The sequence below is a fragment of the Meles meles genome, chromosome 4, assembly GCF_922984935.1.
Source record: "Meles meles chromosome 4, mMelMel3.1 paternal haplotype, whole genome shotgun sequence".
Taxonomy (NCBI): Eukaryota; Metazoa; Chordata; class Mammalia; order Carnivora; family Mustelidae; genus Meles; species Meles meles.
In genome coordinates this window covers 31,818,378-31,832,756 of record NC_060069.1, presented here as the reverse complement: position 1 = coordinate 31,832,756, position 14,379 = coordinate 31,818,378, and the positions used below count along the sequence as shown (strand labels likewise).

The window sequence follows — 14,379 nt, the reverse complement described above, 5'->3', positions numbered from 1 at the left end:
AAAAAAAAGAAGGAAAAATACATAAAGTAGCATTTTAAAATATGGGACCTAGTGAACAGATCTGTTGTATAATTGAAGTCCCAGAAAGAGGGTAGAGGGAGAATGGGGCAGGAGCAGGGTTGGAAGATGTAGTGGATGACTGTGATCCAAAAGTAACAAAGACATCAAGCCATAGAGTGAAGCACTAACAACCCTAAGCAGAATAAAAAAAAAAAAAATCATACCCAGGCATATTTAGTAAAATTCTGCTCTAAGCCAAAGAAAAGGAGGGGGGACTGTAACTTAAACCACTGAGAGAAAAAAGACCCACCACCTTCTAGTGGAAATGATTGAAGCTAGAAAATACTTGGAATGGAAGCTTCAACGTGATGAAAGAAAGTAGCTTTCAATCTAGAATTCTAAACCTAGTGAAAAGAGTCTTCAAAAATGAAGATAAAAGGAAGACACTCTCAGACCAAAACTGATAATTCAAAACCAGATAATAGTAATTTGTCACCAGGAGATCTGCACCAAAGGAATTTTCAGTCAGAAGAAAATGGTACCCATATGGAAGCAGAGAAATGCAAGAAGCAATGAAAAGCAACAATTACATAACATGTAAATGGACCAGGTACTACAATTAAAAGAGATGGATCAGGGGCGCCTGGGTGGCTCAGTGGGTTAAGCCGCTGCCTTCGGCTCAGGTCATGATCTCAGGATCCTGGGATCGAGTCCCGCATCGGGCTCTCTGCTCAGCGGAGAGCCTGCTTCCCTTCCTCTCTCTCTGCCTGCCTCTCTTGTGATTTCTCTCTGTCAAATAAATAAAATCTTTAAAAAAAAAAAAAAAAGAGATGGATCAAGTACCTGGGTGGCTCAGTCAGTTAACCAGCTGCCTTTAGCTTGGGTCATGATCCCAGGGTCCTGGGATCGAGTCCTGCATTAGGCTCCCTGCTGAATGGGGAGCCTGCTTCTCCCTCTGCCTGCTGCTCCCCCTCCTTGCATTCTCCTTCTCTCTGACAAATAAATAAACAAAATCTCTAAAATCTACACACAGTAATGACTTAGCCTCAAAATATGTAAGTACCATTTTACAAGACTGGAAGAAAAACAGATACAATAACAAACATGTAGGAGATTTTAACATTTTTTTCCCTCAAAAACTTAAAAACTAGATAGACAAAAAACCAGTAAAGATATAGAAGAATCAAGCAATTAACAAACTACATCTAACTGACTTATATTGACTACACTCGGCAATTGCAATATGTATTTTCTTTTAAAAGTGCATATGAAACACCAAAATTGTCTATGTGCTGGACCATAAAGCAATTATAAAAAAAAAACACATTTAGAGTTAATATAGAAATCAATAACAAAAATATAACTAGCAACTACCTAAATATTTGGAAATTAAGTAATTCATTAGTAAATTCATGAATCAAAGAAGTCATAATGGAAATCAAAAAATAGAAAATAATGATCATTTTTAAGAGTTATTGAAGTATATTTGACATATAGAGTTACATTTGTTTCAGGTATACAACACAGTGATTCAACAATTTTATACATTACTCAGTGCGCACCATGATAAGTCACGTCTGTCACCATACAATGTTATCACAATATTATTGACTATATTCCCCATGCTGTACTTTTCATCTCTATGGCTTATTTATATGAATGATCATTTTTAAATGGTACATCAAAGCTTGTAGAATGCAGGTAAGGCCAAGCTTAAAAGAATATGTATAGACTTATATTTACATGTTAGAAGAGAAATAGTCTGAAAATCCGTTATCTAGGTATATCTGAAAGATTAGAAAAGAATAGCAAATTAAACCCAAAGAAATGGTAAGGAAATCACAAAAACAAGGAGAAATTTAAACAAAATAGAAAACAAATATGCGGTAGGATCAGCAAAGCCAAAAATTAGTTCTTTGGAAAGATTAATGAAATTAATCCCTAGCAAAACTGATCAAAGAGAAAAGAAAGTACAAATTCATCAATATCAAGGAAAAAGAGGACATCATTATAGATCCTATAGACATAGAAGAATAAGAGTTTATGAGCAATGTTCTATATGGAAATTTGAAAATATAGATGAAATAGAGAAATTTTCAGGAAAATACAATTTACAAAACAGATACAAGTAGAAATAAAACATCTGAACAATGTTCAGACACTGAATCTCTATTTAAAACCTCACAATGGTCTAAAATTGTGATGATCGCCCAACTCTATGAATATACTAAGCACCATTGTATTATACACTTTAAGTTGTTGAGCTGTGGCATGGGAATTATAATTCAGTGAAGCCATTTAAAACAACAACAACAACAGGGGTGCCTGGGTAGCTGGGTTGGTTAAGCATCCCACTCTTGATTTCAGCTTATGTCTTGATCTCAGGGTCATGAGTTCAAGCCCTGCATTGGGCTCCATGCTAGGTGTGGAGCTTATGTAAAAACAATAATGACAAACCTTCCTACCAATAAAATTTCAGGCCCTGATGGTTTCACCGGTGAATTCTTTCTAACCTATGAGGAAGAGTTGCAATGATCTTTTACAAAGCCTTACAGAGAATAGAAAAAAGGGAATACAACCCAACTTGTGTTATGAAACAAGCACAATCTTGACACCAAAATCTGAAAAGCATTATTGTAAGAAAGGCTAAACTTTGTCATCAACAGAACTGCAGAGTTTCCTAGCAAAACATTAGCAAACTGAATTCAGCTTTATCTAAGAATTATCAACATTCCAACCAAGTTGGTTTAACACTCGAAAAGCAACAGTAGAATTCCCCACCCTAACACAATAAGGGAGAGAACTCATAAAGTTATCTTTCACTAGATGCAGACAAAATTCAGTATCTAGTCATGATTTTTTAAAAAAACTCTTTGCAAACTAGGAATAGGATAAAAGTTTCATAATTTGACAAAAGGTATTAACAAAACTAAAACTGCTATTATTCAGATGACATGATCGTGTACCTAGAAAATCCAAATAAAGTTACAGATAACTTATTGCAATTAAATAAAATTAAGTGAATTTATTGAAAATCTTTAGACACAAAGTCAATATACAAAACCCAAATTTGTTCCTCTGTACTAGAACAAATTATTATAAAATGAATTTAAAGTAGATACTATTTATAGTGCATTAAAAATCAAATTTAGGAATAAATTTATTTTATTTTTTTTCTTAAGATTTTATTTATTTACTTGACAGAGAGAGAGACATCCAGAGCAGGAACACAAGCAGGGGGAGTGAGAGAGGGAGAAGACGGCTTCCTGTCTAGCAGGGAGCCGGTGTGGCGCTCAATCTCAGGACCCTGGGATCATGACCTGAGCCAAAAGCAGATGCTTAATGATTGAGCCACTCAGGCAGCCCAGGAATAAATTTAAATAAATATGTGCAAGACTTTGACAGAAAACTAAGAATATAATTGAAAGAAATTAGAGGAGACCCAAATAGATGAATAGGTACATACCCAGTGGTACGTTGGAGCCAAGTCATAGTAGCGTGTGAGAGCTGACCAAGCGCATTCTCCCCAAATCCACGTTCGGTGATGGTTTCTTGAATTCGACCACAGTGGGAGTACTTACAGTATGGAAATCAACAAATACTATCAAATGAGGGCTCTCTCCCACCCTCAAGAGCCTGTCATTAAACATTGACCAGCACACCACTGAATATACTATATTCATGGATTGGAAGACTCATTAGTAGAGGGATGTTGTGAAAGAATAATTCAGAGGAATGTGTTATCTGCATACTCCTTTGAGGAGTAGTAGTCAGTATACTGTTGTCAGTGAACAAAAGCAAAAGCAAACTTATAACGAGAGGAGAGAGAAAAAACTTGTAGTCTGGCAACAGTGAATCTTCCAGTGTTCACTGTTCGTAACCATTGTCCTCAATTCTTCCCATTTTGGTCAATAGTTCCTAAAGGAGAGAATTTAACCTGAAGAGCTTTATTCACTGATGCAGAATCTTTTGGGGATGTCAGTTTGATATTGGCAGAATAGCAACATTTGTATACCTGAACATCTGACAGTGGAGGAGAGCAAAATATATCAGGGCAATTATACATATTATAAGAAATATTGAGAACCTATTTTGTACCCAGTTTTTTTGGTCAGCATGGATCTAATCAAGAGCATACATCATCTTAAAGATCAGTTTGGTCAGTCTTAGTGAAGTAATTGTGTTTTTCCCCGTTGATTAATTGATTATTTCATCTTTTCCAAGACATGTATCCTAGCAGTACTGTTAAATTTAACAGCTATTTCCATAGAGTTCATTTTCTTGGCCAATATTCAAGGGCGCATCTACTTAGAATCATTCTAAGGAATGAAGTTATGTTAGTCTAACCTCAGATGAGTTTATTTAAAGTCAATATTCATTTTGCTTCTATAATTATCCTCGATTTGTCCAGTGGGAATCTTACAAGTATTCTCCAATGAGAGTCTCCCACGTTCTTTTGTGGGGTTTTTGTTGTGGTGTTTTTTGGGTTTGTTTTTTGTTTTTGTTTTTTTAAGCACTTCCTTGCATTCTGGCATTAAAAGACATTCCAGGTTCATCTTGTTCTTACTTTGTTTCAGTTCTGGAATCAGTTTCTAAAAAGCCCTGCTTCCTTTTTGTGGAGAACACAGAAACTTGATATTTAGAAACCAGGGTCTAAGCCCTAGAGATTAACTGTTTGCTGCTGGGGTGTCATTGCTTGTGGGTCCTTTCAACAGACAGAGTTGGAGAAAAAGAGCAGTTGCATAGATCCAACCATAAATAGACACATGTGTGTACACGTGTGTTTATGCATATGTCCACACGCGGTTGCGTAGTATTTAAAATCTTGACTATACTGATGCCTCTAGTTCTAGTCTAATCCCACACTGCCTCCTCGCCTTCCATGCTTGTGGCTCCTTCTCCTACCATCATGTGAAGAATCTTGGAATCAAATTCTACTTTTGGAAGTTTCTGCCTGTAGTGGCTTTGTAGTGAGGCTCAGGGTCAGAGCTCCATGATAAGTGGATGTCCGGTGGCAGGATTCCAAATATTTATACAGTGGAAGGCATTATGTTCTGGAGCTTAAGAACAACATTTGTGGCTAAAAGTACTTGATAGAAAAAAGAAGTACTTGAAATGTTTTTTTTCTGGCACGACTTCAAGGGCAACTTTCATTGGTGTCTGTTTAAATGTATTTAGTGTTCCAGTTATGATAGCCATGTAACCAATTGCCTCAAGACTTTGTGAAACAGCCATTTGCTTGCTGATCAGGTAGGACACAGTGAGAACAGTTTATTTCTACTGTGATGTTTGGAGTCTTAGCCAGAAGACCAGAGGCAGAAATTTTCTGAAGTGTCAATCACTCACGTGTCTGGTGGTTGATGCTGGCTTTCAGCTTAGATCTCACTTCCTCTCCCTGTGGGCCTCCCGTGGAGGCTTGTCCATATCAATTAGTTCCTTTCCTTTCCTCCCCTCCCCTCCCCTCCCAGCCCAGTGGCTGGTTTCCCCAGAACTGGCCTCCCAAAAAGAGAGATACAGTCTGCCACAGTGTATTATAATATGGGGGTGACATCATTCAGAGTCCCTGATACATCTAGACATCTTGGGAAGAGATTTTTAGAGCAGTGCAGGGAGATTGAGTTATTAATAAGTACATATTAAACAAAATAATCAATTGATTAACTCTGGATGCACAATAATTATATAAGAGACAATTTCATGCACAGCTGTATCATTTATACATTGACAATAGTGTAAACATCAGTTACTGTACTAACCAAGTAGTATGATATAACTTATATTGGGAAGATGGGGGATAGGAAGCGCATATCATATGATGAGTTGGATATGGGAGAGGAAAGAGAGAATGTACATAGCATGCATCCATATTTAATGCATACAAATTAAGAAAAATATGTCATTTGGAGGCATATTCTGAAATAATCGGTCAAAGGGAAGAAAAAATATTATGGGAAATGACAGGAGACTGGTTCAGGGGAAGAAAGCAGGATTTCTGTTTTTCAAAACCTTTGATTCTTTAACCTGTGTGGTGGTCCAACTTTGATGAAAATAACAAACAAACAAACCTTCTAGCAAAAGAAATGCTAGGCCTAGATCATCTTACAGGAACACAGCACAACCATTTAAGCTAATTCCTATTATATATAAACAGCTTCAGAGACTAGAAAAGGAAGGAACATACCCTCATTCTTAGGTGATGAGCCTACTATGGTCTGAATATTCATGTCCCCCAAAAGTTCTATGTTGAAATCCTATGGTATTAGAAGGTAGAGCCTTCGGGAGGTGCTTAGGTCATGAGGGTGGGGCTTCATGAGTGGGATTAGTGCTTCTGTAAAAAAGGTTCTAGAGAGATCCCTTGCCCCTTCCACCACTTTGAGAACACAGTGAGAAGGTCCCGGCTATAATCAGGAAGAGGGCCCTCACCGAAATGTGACCATGCTGGCACCTGGATCTTGGACTTGTCGGCCTCCAGAGCTGTGAGAAATGATTTTCTGTTGTTTGTAAGAAAACCAATTTATAGTATTCTGTAGAGGAGCCCTAATGGACTAAGACAGAGCCTGATCTTACCTTGACCCCCAAAACCAGATGAGTAGGTATAACAATGAAAAACATGCTCCAGGCTTGCTTAAGAACACAGGGATACTCCCAGTCCCCGGCCTCTGGAAGTTGTGAGAAAGCTGCTCCATCCGAGGTGGAGGCAGATGGACCCAGGCTGTGAGTGTGAAGGCTGAAGAGTTGTGGCGGGAAGAAACAAAGTCCTGTACCTTGTAAGCCAGGGGGCTATTTTGTTTCCTTTCAGTATTTTAGTAACTTAAAAAGATAAAAGAAAAAAAAACATAGGTACAGAAATACAAGGTGAAAAATGGCAAGCCAAATCAAGTAAGAAATGCACATGGGCCCGCGTGTGCACCTGCACACGCACACACACGCACTAGGAGCAAATCGTGTATAACCCAGGAATGCAAGGAATGTCTTCACCGTGGGCCTTGAGTTGGCAGTTCCCTGCCCTGAGCCTCTCATTTTTCCCTCTGGGGCTTCCAGTGCTATTAAGGAAAGCCAGCCCGCTTATTATTATCACTGCCCCAGAACTTGCAGGCACCAAAACTACCCCCTGTTCCAGAGCTTGACCTCCCCCTGCACCTCCTTCCAGCTGACCGTGGGTGAAAGCCATGGTGATTATGATGCCACTGTGGACCGGGGTCCTCACACCCGACTTCCCACCCGCTGGAGTTCTGATTACCACCAGACTGGCAGGAAAGCTAACACCAGACCCGCATCTTGAGGGTCTGCTGCCTTAGGACCCTTCTGATGCCAGCTGTCATAGCCTGGGTGCCTCATAAAGCAGGGTCTGAGGCGGTAAGAGTCTGCGCTGTCAATCACATCTCGAGAAGACTGAGGAAAAGGGTGGAAGCAGGAAGAGCCAATCCAAGAAAGTGTTACTGAGCTGTCTGCCTTAGAGCCCAGTTGACTCTTTCAGCTTGTGGCACATCCCCTCGGAAGCCACATAAACTGCTGGCTCCTGCCCCTTACTGGTCAGAGGTCTGCCTTGCGTGGCTGGAGCAAGGCTCTGATGATGGCGCAGTGGATGTGAGGAATGGCTGCCACCATGAACACCTTGACCATGAATCTCAGCAGTGAGTACAGCTGGCTCCGTGTCTGAGGGAATAGCAGCCTGATGGAGGGAACCGCGCATGCTGTTGCTCGGGCTGTTCCGTGCACACGTGCACTCCTGAGGAAACAAAACTGAAATGGCATCCTTGCATATGGAAAATAATTTAATCCCTACCTCACTCCACACCCTATGCAAAGTACTTTTCAGCAAAGATCTCAAACAAAATTTATTTATTTATTTTCAGGTGGAATTTAATTGTATTATCATTACTTACTTTATTTTGTATTAGAGAGAAAGAGGAGGGGCAGAGGGAGAGGGAGAGAGAGAATCTTAAGCAGGCTCCACACCCAGTACAGAGCTCAGTGTGGGGCTTGATCTCACAACCCTGAGATCATGACCTGAGCCTAAACCAAGAGTTGGATGCTTACCTGAGCCACCCAGGCACCCCTCAAACAACATTTAAAGAAGAAAATATAGGAGATATCGAAAGATTTCTGGAAACAGAAGCACAAACCACAAAAAGTTGATGAATTTTATATTAAAATTTTAGTAACTGTATATCAAAAGATAATGAGTTATAAACTTGGAGATGTTTACAACATATACCTTATAAAGAATTAGTACCCAGAATATATCAAGAACTACTGCAAATCAATAAGAGAAAGACAAAGTATACAATGGCAAAATGGTAAAAGGATATGGCCAGACAACTCACACAAGAGGAACCCCAAATAGGAAATAAAGCTATGAAACAATGCTCATCATCATTAATAGCAGAGTAGTGAAGATCTCCACACTTGGGTGTGGTTTACAGATGGACTGGTGCAAATGTTGTATTGGCCAAAAATGGACAAGTGTTGACTTAGGAATACATACCGATGAATAAAAGTATGAAGACACACACTTCACATTTATGTAGCTGTTATCTGGTGGATGGCAAGGAGGCTGGGGTAGGGCTTCATCTGTATTTTTAATGTTTTTATCTTAATCTAGGTGATGGAAACGTGCCTTTTGTCGTGTTATAATTTATAGATTTTTTTCTAGTATAATATTTCACAAAAGAGAAGCAAGAGATATGTTCATATACTGAGCTTCTCTTTTCTGCCAGGCCCTGTGTGGAGTGCTGGTGGGGGCTAGCAGTGTTTGAGTCCCAGGCCTTGCCCCGGGGGTCTCCCAGTCAGGGGGAGGGAGAAGAGAAGGCAGGGTTTAATAGGGGTTGGATGGGTTGAGTGGTAGTGGGAGGCCCAATTACAAACCAGTCACATAGGTGCGCACAAACACCTCTTGACTAGGCCCATGGGAAGAAGTGACCCAAAGGGATACGTGGGGAAAAAGTCAGCAACGTAAGAAGCCAGGTGGGCAGGACTTTGGAGCCAGATGTCCTGGGCTCAAATCTCAAGACTGTTACTTACTGGTTAAGGGGCCTCTTTGAACTTCAACTTTGTCAGGGTAAAACAGAGATAGCTCCTACCTTTTCCTGGCTCTTGTAAGGTTGGGGGGCACATGGCAGATGCTCAGCAAATAGTAGGTCTTGTTTTAAAGAGGGCAAAGCATAGGTTAGATCTATTCTTGTCTTCATGTTCACTTTGTATTTTATTTTTTCTAAATACAATCTAGGGTAGATAGAGGGGCACGTTGAATCCCCACGCGCCCAGCCCCCAGCCCAGACTCACTGCTTCTGCACCTCTGCCCCCTTTCCATATCACGTAGTCAGTCTGTGCCTCACGTCACTTGGCCGTGTGCGTTGTCTAAAAGAGCTCCCCTTGACTTCCGGGCAGATGGTGATCTCCCTGCAGAACACCACCGCCACCAGTCGCTACCTGCGCGTCCTCCCACCTTCTACACCGTACTTCGCTCTGGGACTGGGTGAGTCAGCCTAGTGGTGATCTGGAACACCTCGAAATTGTCTGTGGGCTCACTCCCAGCACAGGCCTTCCTGACCCTCAGATGAGCCTGGGCCCTTCTTTCCTGTCGCAGTCCCTGGGGCCCTTCTGCTCTGCAGATAGCCGGTCCACCTCCCACCCATCCTCCTAGTGATGTCTCTGAGTCCTGCCAGCCCCTTTCTCCAGGCACTCCCTCTGGGCCCTGGACCTGCCCTCTGCTCACTCTCCGTGCTTCCACTGCCCGAGTCAGGCTGTCCTCATTCCCCACTTAAACCACAGCCAGCCTTCCAGCTTCCACAACACAGTGTTTTATCCAAGAATATCTCTGCTCATGTCGTTCCCCTCCCAACCACGCTCGGAAGCTCAAATGGCTCTCTGCTGTCTACAAAATAAATTCTAAGCCGTCAGGCCAGGCATGCCTCCCCTAAGTATTCCAGATGGACCATATCACTCTGCCACCCACCTGCCCGGGCCCTGGTGTTCTCTCCTGGACTCCCGGCCCTAGCAGCCTGTCCGCCTTGCACAGCCTGGTGGTTCTGCCGTCAGCGTGGCTTTGCCCAGAAGATGTCTACTCACGGAGCAGCCCAGCTGTGATGGGGTCTACCTTGGTCCCCTGGTTGCCACCCGCAACACAGGAACCCAAGCCCTGGGGGCTGACTGGTCCCCAGGTCCTCATCTTTTTCTTCTTTCACGCACAGGGATGTTCCCAGGAAAAGGCGGAATGGTGGCTCCTGGAATGACCTGCCAGTTCATCGTCCAGTTTTTTCCCGACTGTCTTGGGGATTTTGATGACTTCATCTTAGTCGAGACCCAGTCAGCCCACACCCTCCTGATCCCCTTGCAGGCCCGGCGGGCCCCCCCAGTGCTGACGTGTGAGTGTGCCCTCCGCCCTCCCTGGGATGCAGTTCAGCTTGACAAGTCCCTGGAAAACCCGTCTGCTCGCAGGGGCCCTTTGTGGCAGCGCATGACTTGGTCCTCCCAGGCAGGGGCTTCTGGGTCCTAAGGAGGCACCTGCTGGCAACTTCCATACAGCCTTCCACTGTGTCGGGCCCCCGTCGTCCTGCTTCCCAGTGGAGGCTGACTCAGAATTGTACAAAGCAGGAGAGGAGGCCAGCAGCCTAGCTAGCCCCAGCACAGGCTTTGCTGCTTCTGGATCCCCAGGTGGGCCTGTGTCACACCGAGCCAAGCCAGGGGTGCCTGGGGCCCTCAGCAGATGTCACCTCTGTGGCCGTGTGGGTGGCTTTGGGAAAGCTGGCTTGGGCTGGGCTCCCTTGTTAGCAGCAAGCCTCTTTGGCTGGACCCAGGACTCTGACCCATGCTGCGTGGCCCTGGCTGAGGCCTGAGTCAGCAGTGAGCACAGACTCCTGCTGATCTAGCCAGTAGCGCAAGGAGACCAGAGACTGCCATGTGGGTGCAGGGCTCAGGGCGGGTGCCCATCCAGCCTCTCTGCTCTGGGCACTGTGCCGGAGCCCCTGCATCCTTCCACGGCCGCTCTGAGCTCTGGCTGGACCTCGGGGCACAAGGGCCACAGGGCCTGTTGAGAGCGACACATGATTTCTGCTGTGGCTGCAGTGTCGCCCGTGCTGGACTGCGGTTACTGCCTCCTCGGGGGGATGAAGATAACCAGATTCGTCTGCAAGAACGTGGGCTTCAGCGTCGGCAAGTTCTGCGTGATGCCCAAGAAGAGCTGGCCGCCACCAAGTTTCCGGGTGAGTGATCGCAGGCTGCTGCGGGAGCGAGAGCAAATCCATCCCTGGAAATCCACCCCAACCCCGCCCCGTGAGGAACTCGCTGGAGTGACATGTGATCGGAGACACACACACAAAAGAACGGTGTGGTGTCTCTCTCGCCCGGCCGCCGTCATCAACACCACGGAGACCCGCATTGTGGTGCTTGTCCTGCCACGGAGACCTGTGTCCCTGGGCAGCTTGTGTCACCCCCTCATCCTTCCGAGCCAGGCCCAAGTGTCACCGCATCCACACCTTCCTTCAGGCATCCCTGCGGCAAACATTTTCACAGAGCCAAGGCCCTACGTGGGCAGCCCCTCGGCTGAGTTCTGGGTCATATTTATTTGGCACAGTGCTCAAAAACATTTTTTGGGCCAACATTAAAAACTAGGGAGATTTCACCTAAAAATCTGCATTGCCAGTCTCTGAAAAACTGGAGGGGTGCCTGGCTGGCTCCATTGGTAGAGCACATGACTTTTGATGTAGGGGCTGTGGGTTTGAGCCCCACTTATGGCATAGAAATTAATTTTTTAAAATCCTTTTTAAAAAAAAAAAAGAAAAGAAAAGGAGAAAAGAAAAACTGGAAGTTGTGCAGCACCGGGCCAGGATTCCCCGTGGCTCCTTGGCAGCATGGACCGCGTGCTCACGCTGTTATTTTTCAGATCTGTGTCTCTGGGAAACAGGTGATAGATCCGGAGGACCGCATGTTCCAAGACCGTTTCACTCACTTTTATTACCTGCCAGGGTCCTCTAGGTGTGGGTTTGTGTCCCCAGCGCGCTGAGATGGCCTCCTTTGTCAGCGAGATGGCAGCTCCCCTTGACTCCAGGACTTAGAACCAAGGGTGGATCTGGGACCGAGGCAGCCACACAGGGTGCTGGGATGGGGGAAAGCACTATGCTTTGAGAGCCCGCCTCCAGGTTGAGGCTTCATCTCACGCTTCTGCTTCACATCTGAAGCACTCGTCAGTGGTGTTCCTTCTGCCTCCTGCCAGCACTCAGTTCCTCACGGGGGTTCAGCCTTCAGCCCAAGGAAGGTGGAGGGAGTGCTTGCGGAACGGGCGAGCCTCAGTTTCTTCGTTGGCTGTGTCCTGGGTGATCCTTAAGATCCTTCACATTGCAAAATAGATGGAGGAGAGAAGTGTGTCATCAAAGGGCTGGATTTTACAATCTCTTCCCTGCTCTTGTGTAATCTTCCGCTGTTCTTTAAGGCTGTTGCAACCATTGGCTTCGTTGAGCAACCTCCCTTCGGAATCCTGCCATCGGTGTTTGAGCTGGCTCCGGGACAGGCCATATGTATGGAGGTAGGTAGCTGGATAGCACGTAGAGTATCTCCTCATTACGATCGATCATGGATCCATGGATGGATCGATCAACTGCTTACGTGATTTTATTTGCCTCTGTTTTCGTGACTTGAATATCCACTCTCATTCCAGGATGGTTTCTGTGTAGGAGGGTGTTATTCTGTGGGGTGATGTCATCTGACCATCTCATGACCCCTCTTACAGAGCAAGTGCAGACAGCCCTAGCATTCCACGTGATCCCCCAGTGCTGCTTGTCTGCACCGTGAGCCTGGGAGCCCCCCCCATCTTAGCTGCCTCCAGAATCTTCCTTTGGTTCTTTGGTCTCTCTTGGACACCTGCCCCCAACCCCTACCAGATCTGGTGCCTGGGGACGATAGTGACTTTGTCCCCTCTTTCCTCTTTCATCCTCAGTTACTTGGCTGGCAAAGTCTTCCTTCCTTCCCCCTTATCCTGGACCTCTGCAGAAGCTCCCAGACTTGGATCTGCTGGCTGTGGGGCTTGTCCTTTCCTAACCAGCTTCTTTCGGTGGCCCCTTTGGCCATCACACCTGCTCACTGATCCCCAGCACTGTCTGTGAGAAACAATGATGTCTCCCTGTACCTTTTTTTTTTTAAAGATTTTATTTATTTATTTATTTGAAAGAGAGAGAGAGAGAGCAGGAGGGAGAGGGAGAAGCAGACTCTCTGCTGACCATGGAGCATGACATAGGGCTCGATCCCAGGAGCCAAAGGCAGACGCTTACCGACTGCGCCTCTCTCTCTGCACCTCTTGCTGCACACCTCGCCCTCCCCGACTCCACGGTCCAGGGCTCAGACTCTGAGCTGCAAGCTTACATGGCCTTCCTCGCTGGCCTGTTGGAGGGGCACTGATACTCAAGAGTGAAAGAGGTCTGGTTTCTAGGGAAGGGCATTTGGACTGCACCGTGTCATCAGGTAGTGAGAGCCAAGAGCCATAGCGTTTTCATACTACCTATTGCAATCTTCTGAGAATCTTGCAAAAGCACTGGTATCTTGGCCCCAGTCCTGAGGTTTTGAGTTAATGGGTCTGGGGTTTGTCTGAGGCACAGTGAAAAGGAAGGCTTCCTTTATTAGCTGCTATAGGATCACGTTTGGGAGTCCTGGAGTGATGCCTTCTTGTTCATGTCTGTGCCAGTCTGATCCCTGATAAGGACCTGACTTTTGGGGTTGGGATGAAGCCAGTTCAGGGCATTATAGGGCTTTGTCAGACCTCACCTGCTGATGGAGCGTGACTTGGGTCTTGCCTGGTCCAGGCCTTGTCAGTACCTTGTGGTATGGCTTTAAGGAATTGGGGCTGACCACCCCTGCCCAGGCCAGGACTTCCCCTCATCCCATCCTCCTGTGATCCTCAGGGAAAGGAAGAGGGGAGCAGCAGGACTCTGGGGAGTCATGAGGAGTCAAAGGGAGTTTTGTCCCCCCTTGGCATTCCTTGTGTATTTGGGTTTTTTTTAGATTTTATTTATTTATTTACCAAAGAGCGAGAAAGAGACAGAGAGAACACACATAAGCAGAGGGAGCAGCAGAGTGAGAGAGAGAAGCAGACTCCCTGCTAAGTAGGGAGGCTGCTATAGGGCTCCATCCCAGGATTCTGGGATCATGACCTGATCTGAAGGCAAACGTTTAACTGACTGAGCCACCCAGGCATCCCCCTTGTGTATTTTATTTATCGATTGTTTGGGGTTTGTTTTAAAATGTGTTCATATTTCCAGGCTGCCTGGATGGCTCAGTGGGTTAAGCGTCTGCTTTCAGCTTAGGTCATGATCTCAGGGTCCCAGGATTGAGCCCCGCGTCAGGCAGCGTCACCAGCCTCTCACCGCCCTGCCAGAAGACACCATCCCA

The 14,379-nt window shown here is 45.3% G+C and overlaps 1 protein-coding gene across 9 annotated transcripts in view; it reads left to right on the top strand.

Annotated features, from left to right (window-relative positions):
* The window catches only part of DLEC1 (DLEC1 cilia and flagella associated protein), a 65,097-nt gene that overhangs the window by 23,551 nt on the left and 27,167 nt on the right, over positions 1-14,379 (top strand). For all 9 annotated transcript variants that reach the window (XR_006818002.1, XM_046001957.1, XM_046001956.1 and 6 more), the window contains 4 exons: positions 9,391-9,478; positions 10,194-10,367; positions 11,068-11,204; positions 12,431-12,523. Coding sequence is in view for 8 of the 9 variants with exons in the window: in XM_046001957.1 (XP_045857913.1) it covers positions 9,391-9,478; positions 10,194-10,367; positions 11,068-11,204; positions 12,431-12,523 (492 nt within the window). In the remaining variant the exon portion in view is untranslated. The remainder of the gene's footprint in view (positions 1-9,390; positions 9,479-10,193; positions 10,368-11,067; positions 11,205-12,430; positions 12,524-14,379) is intronic.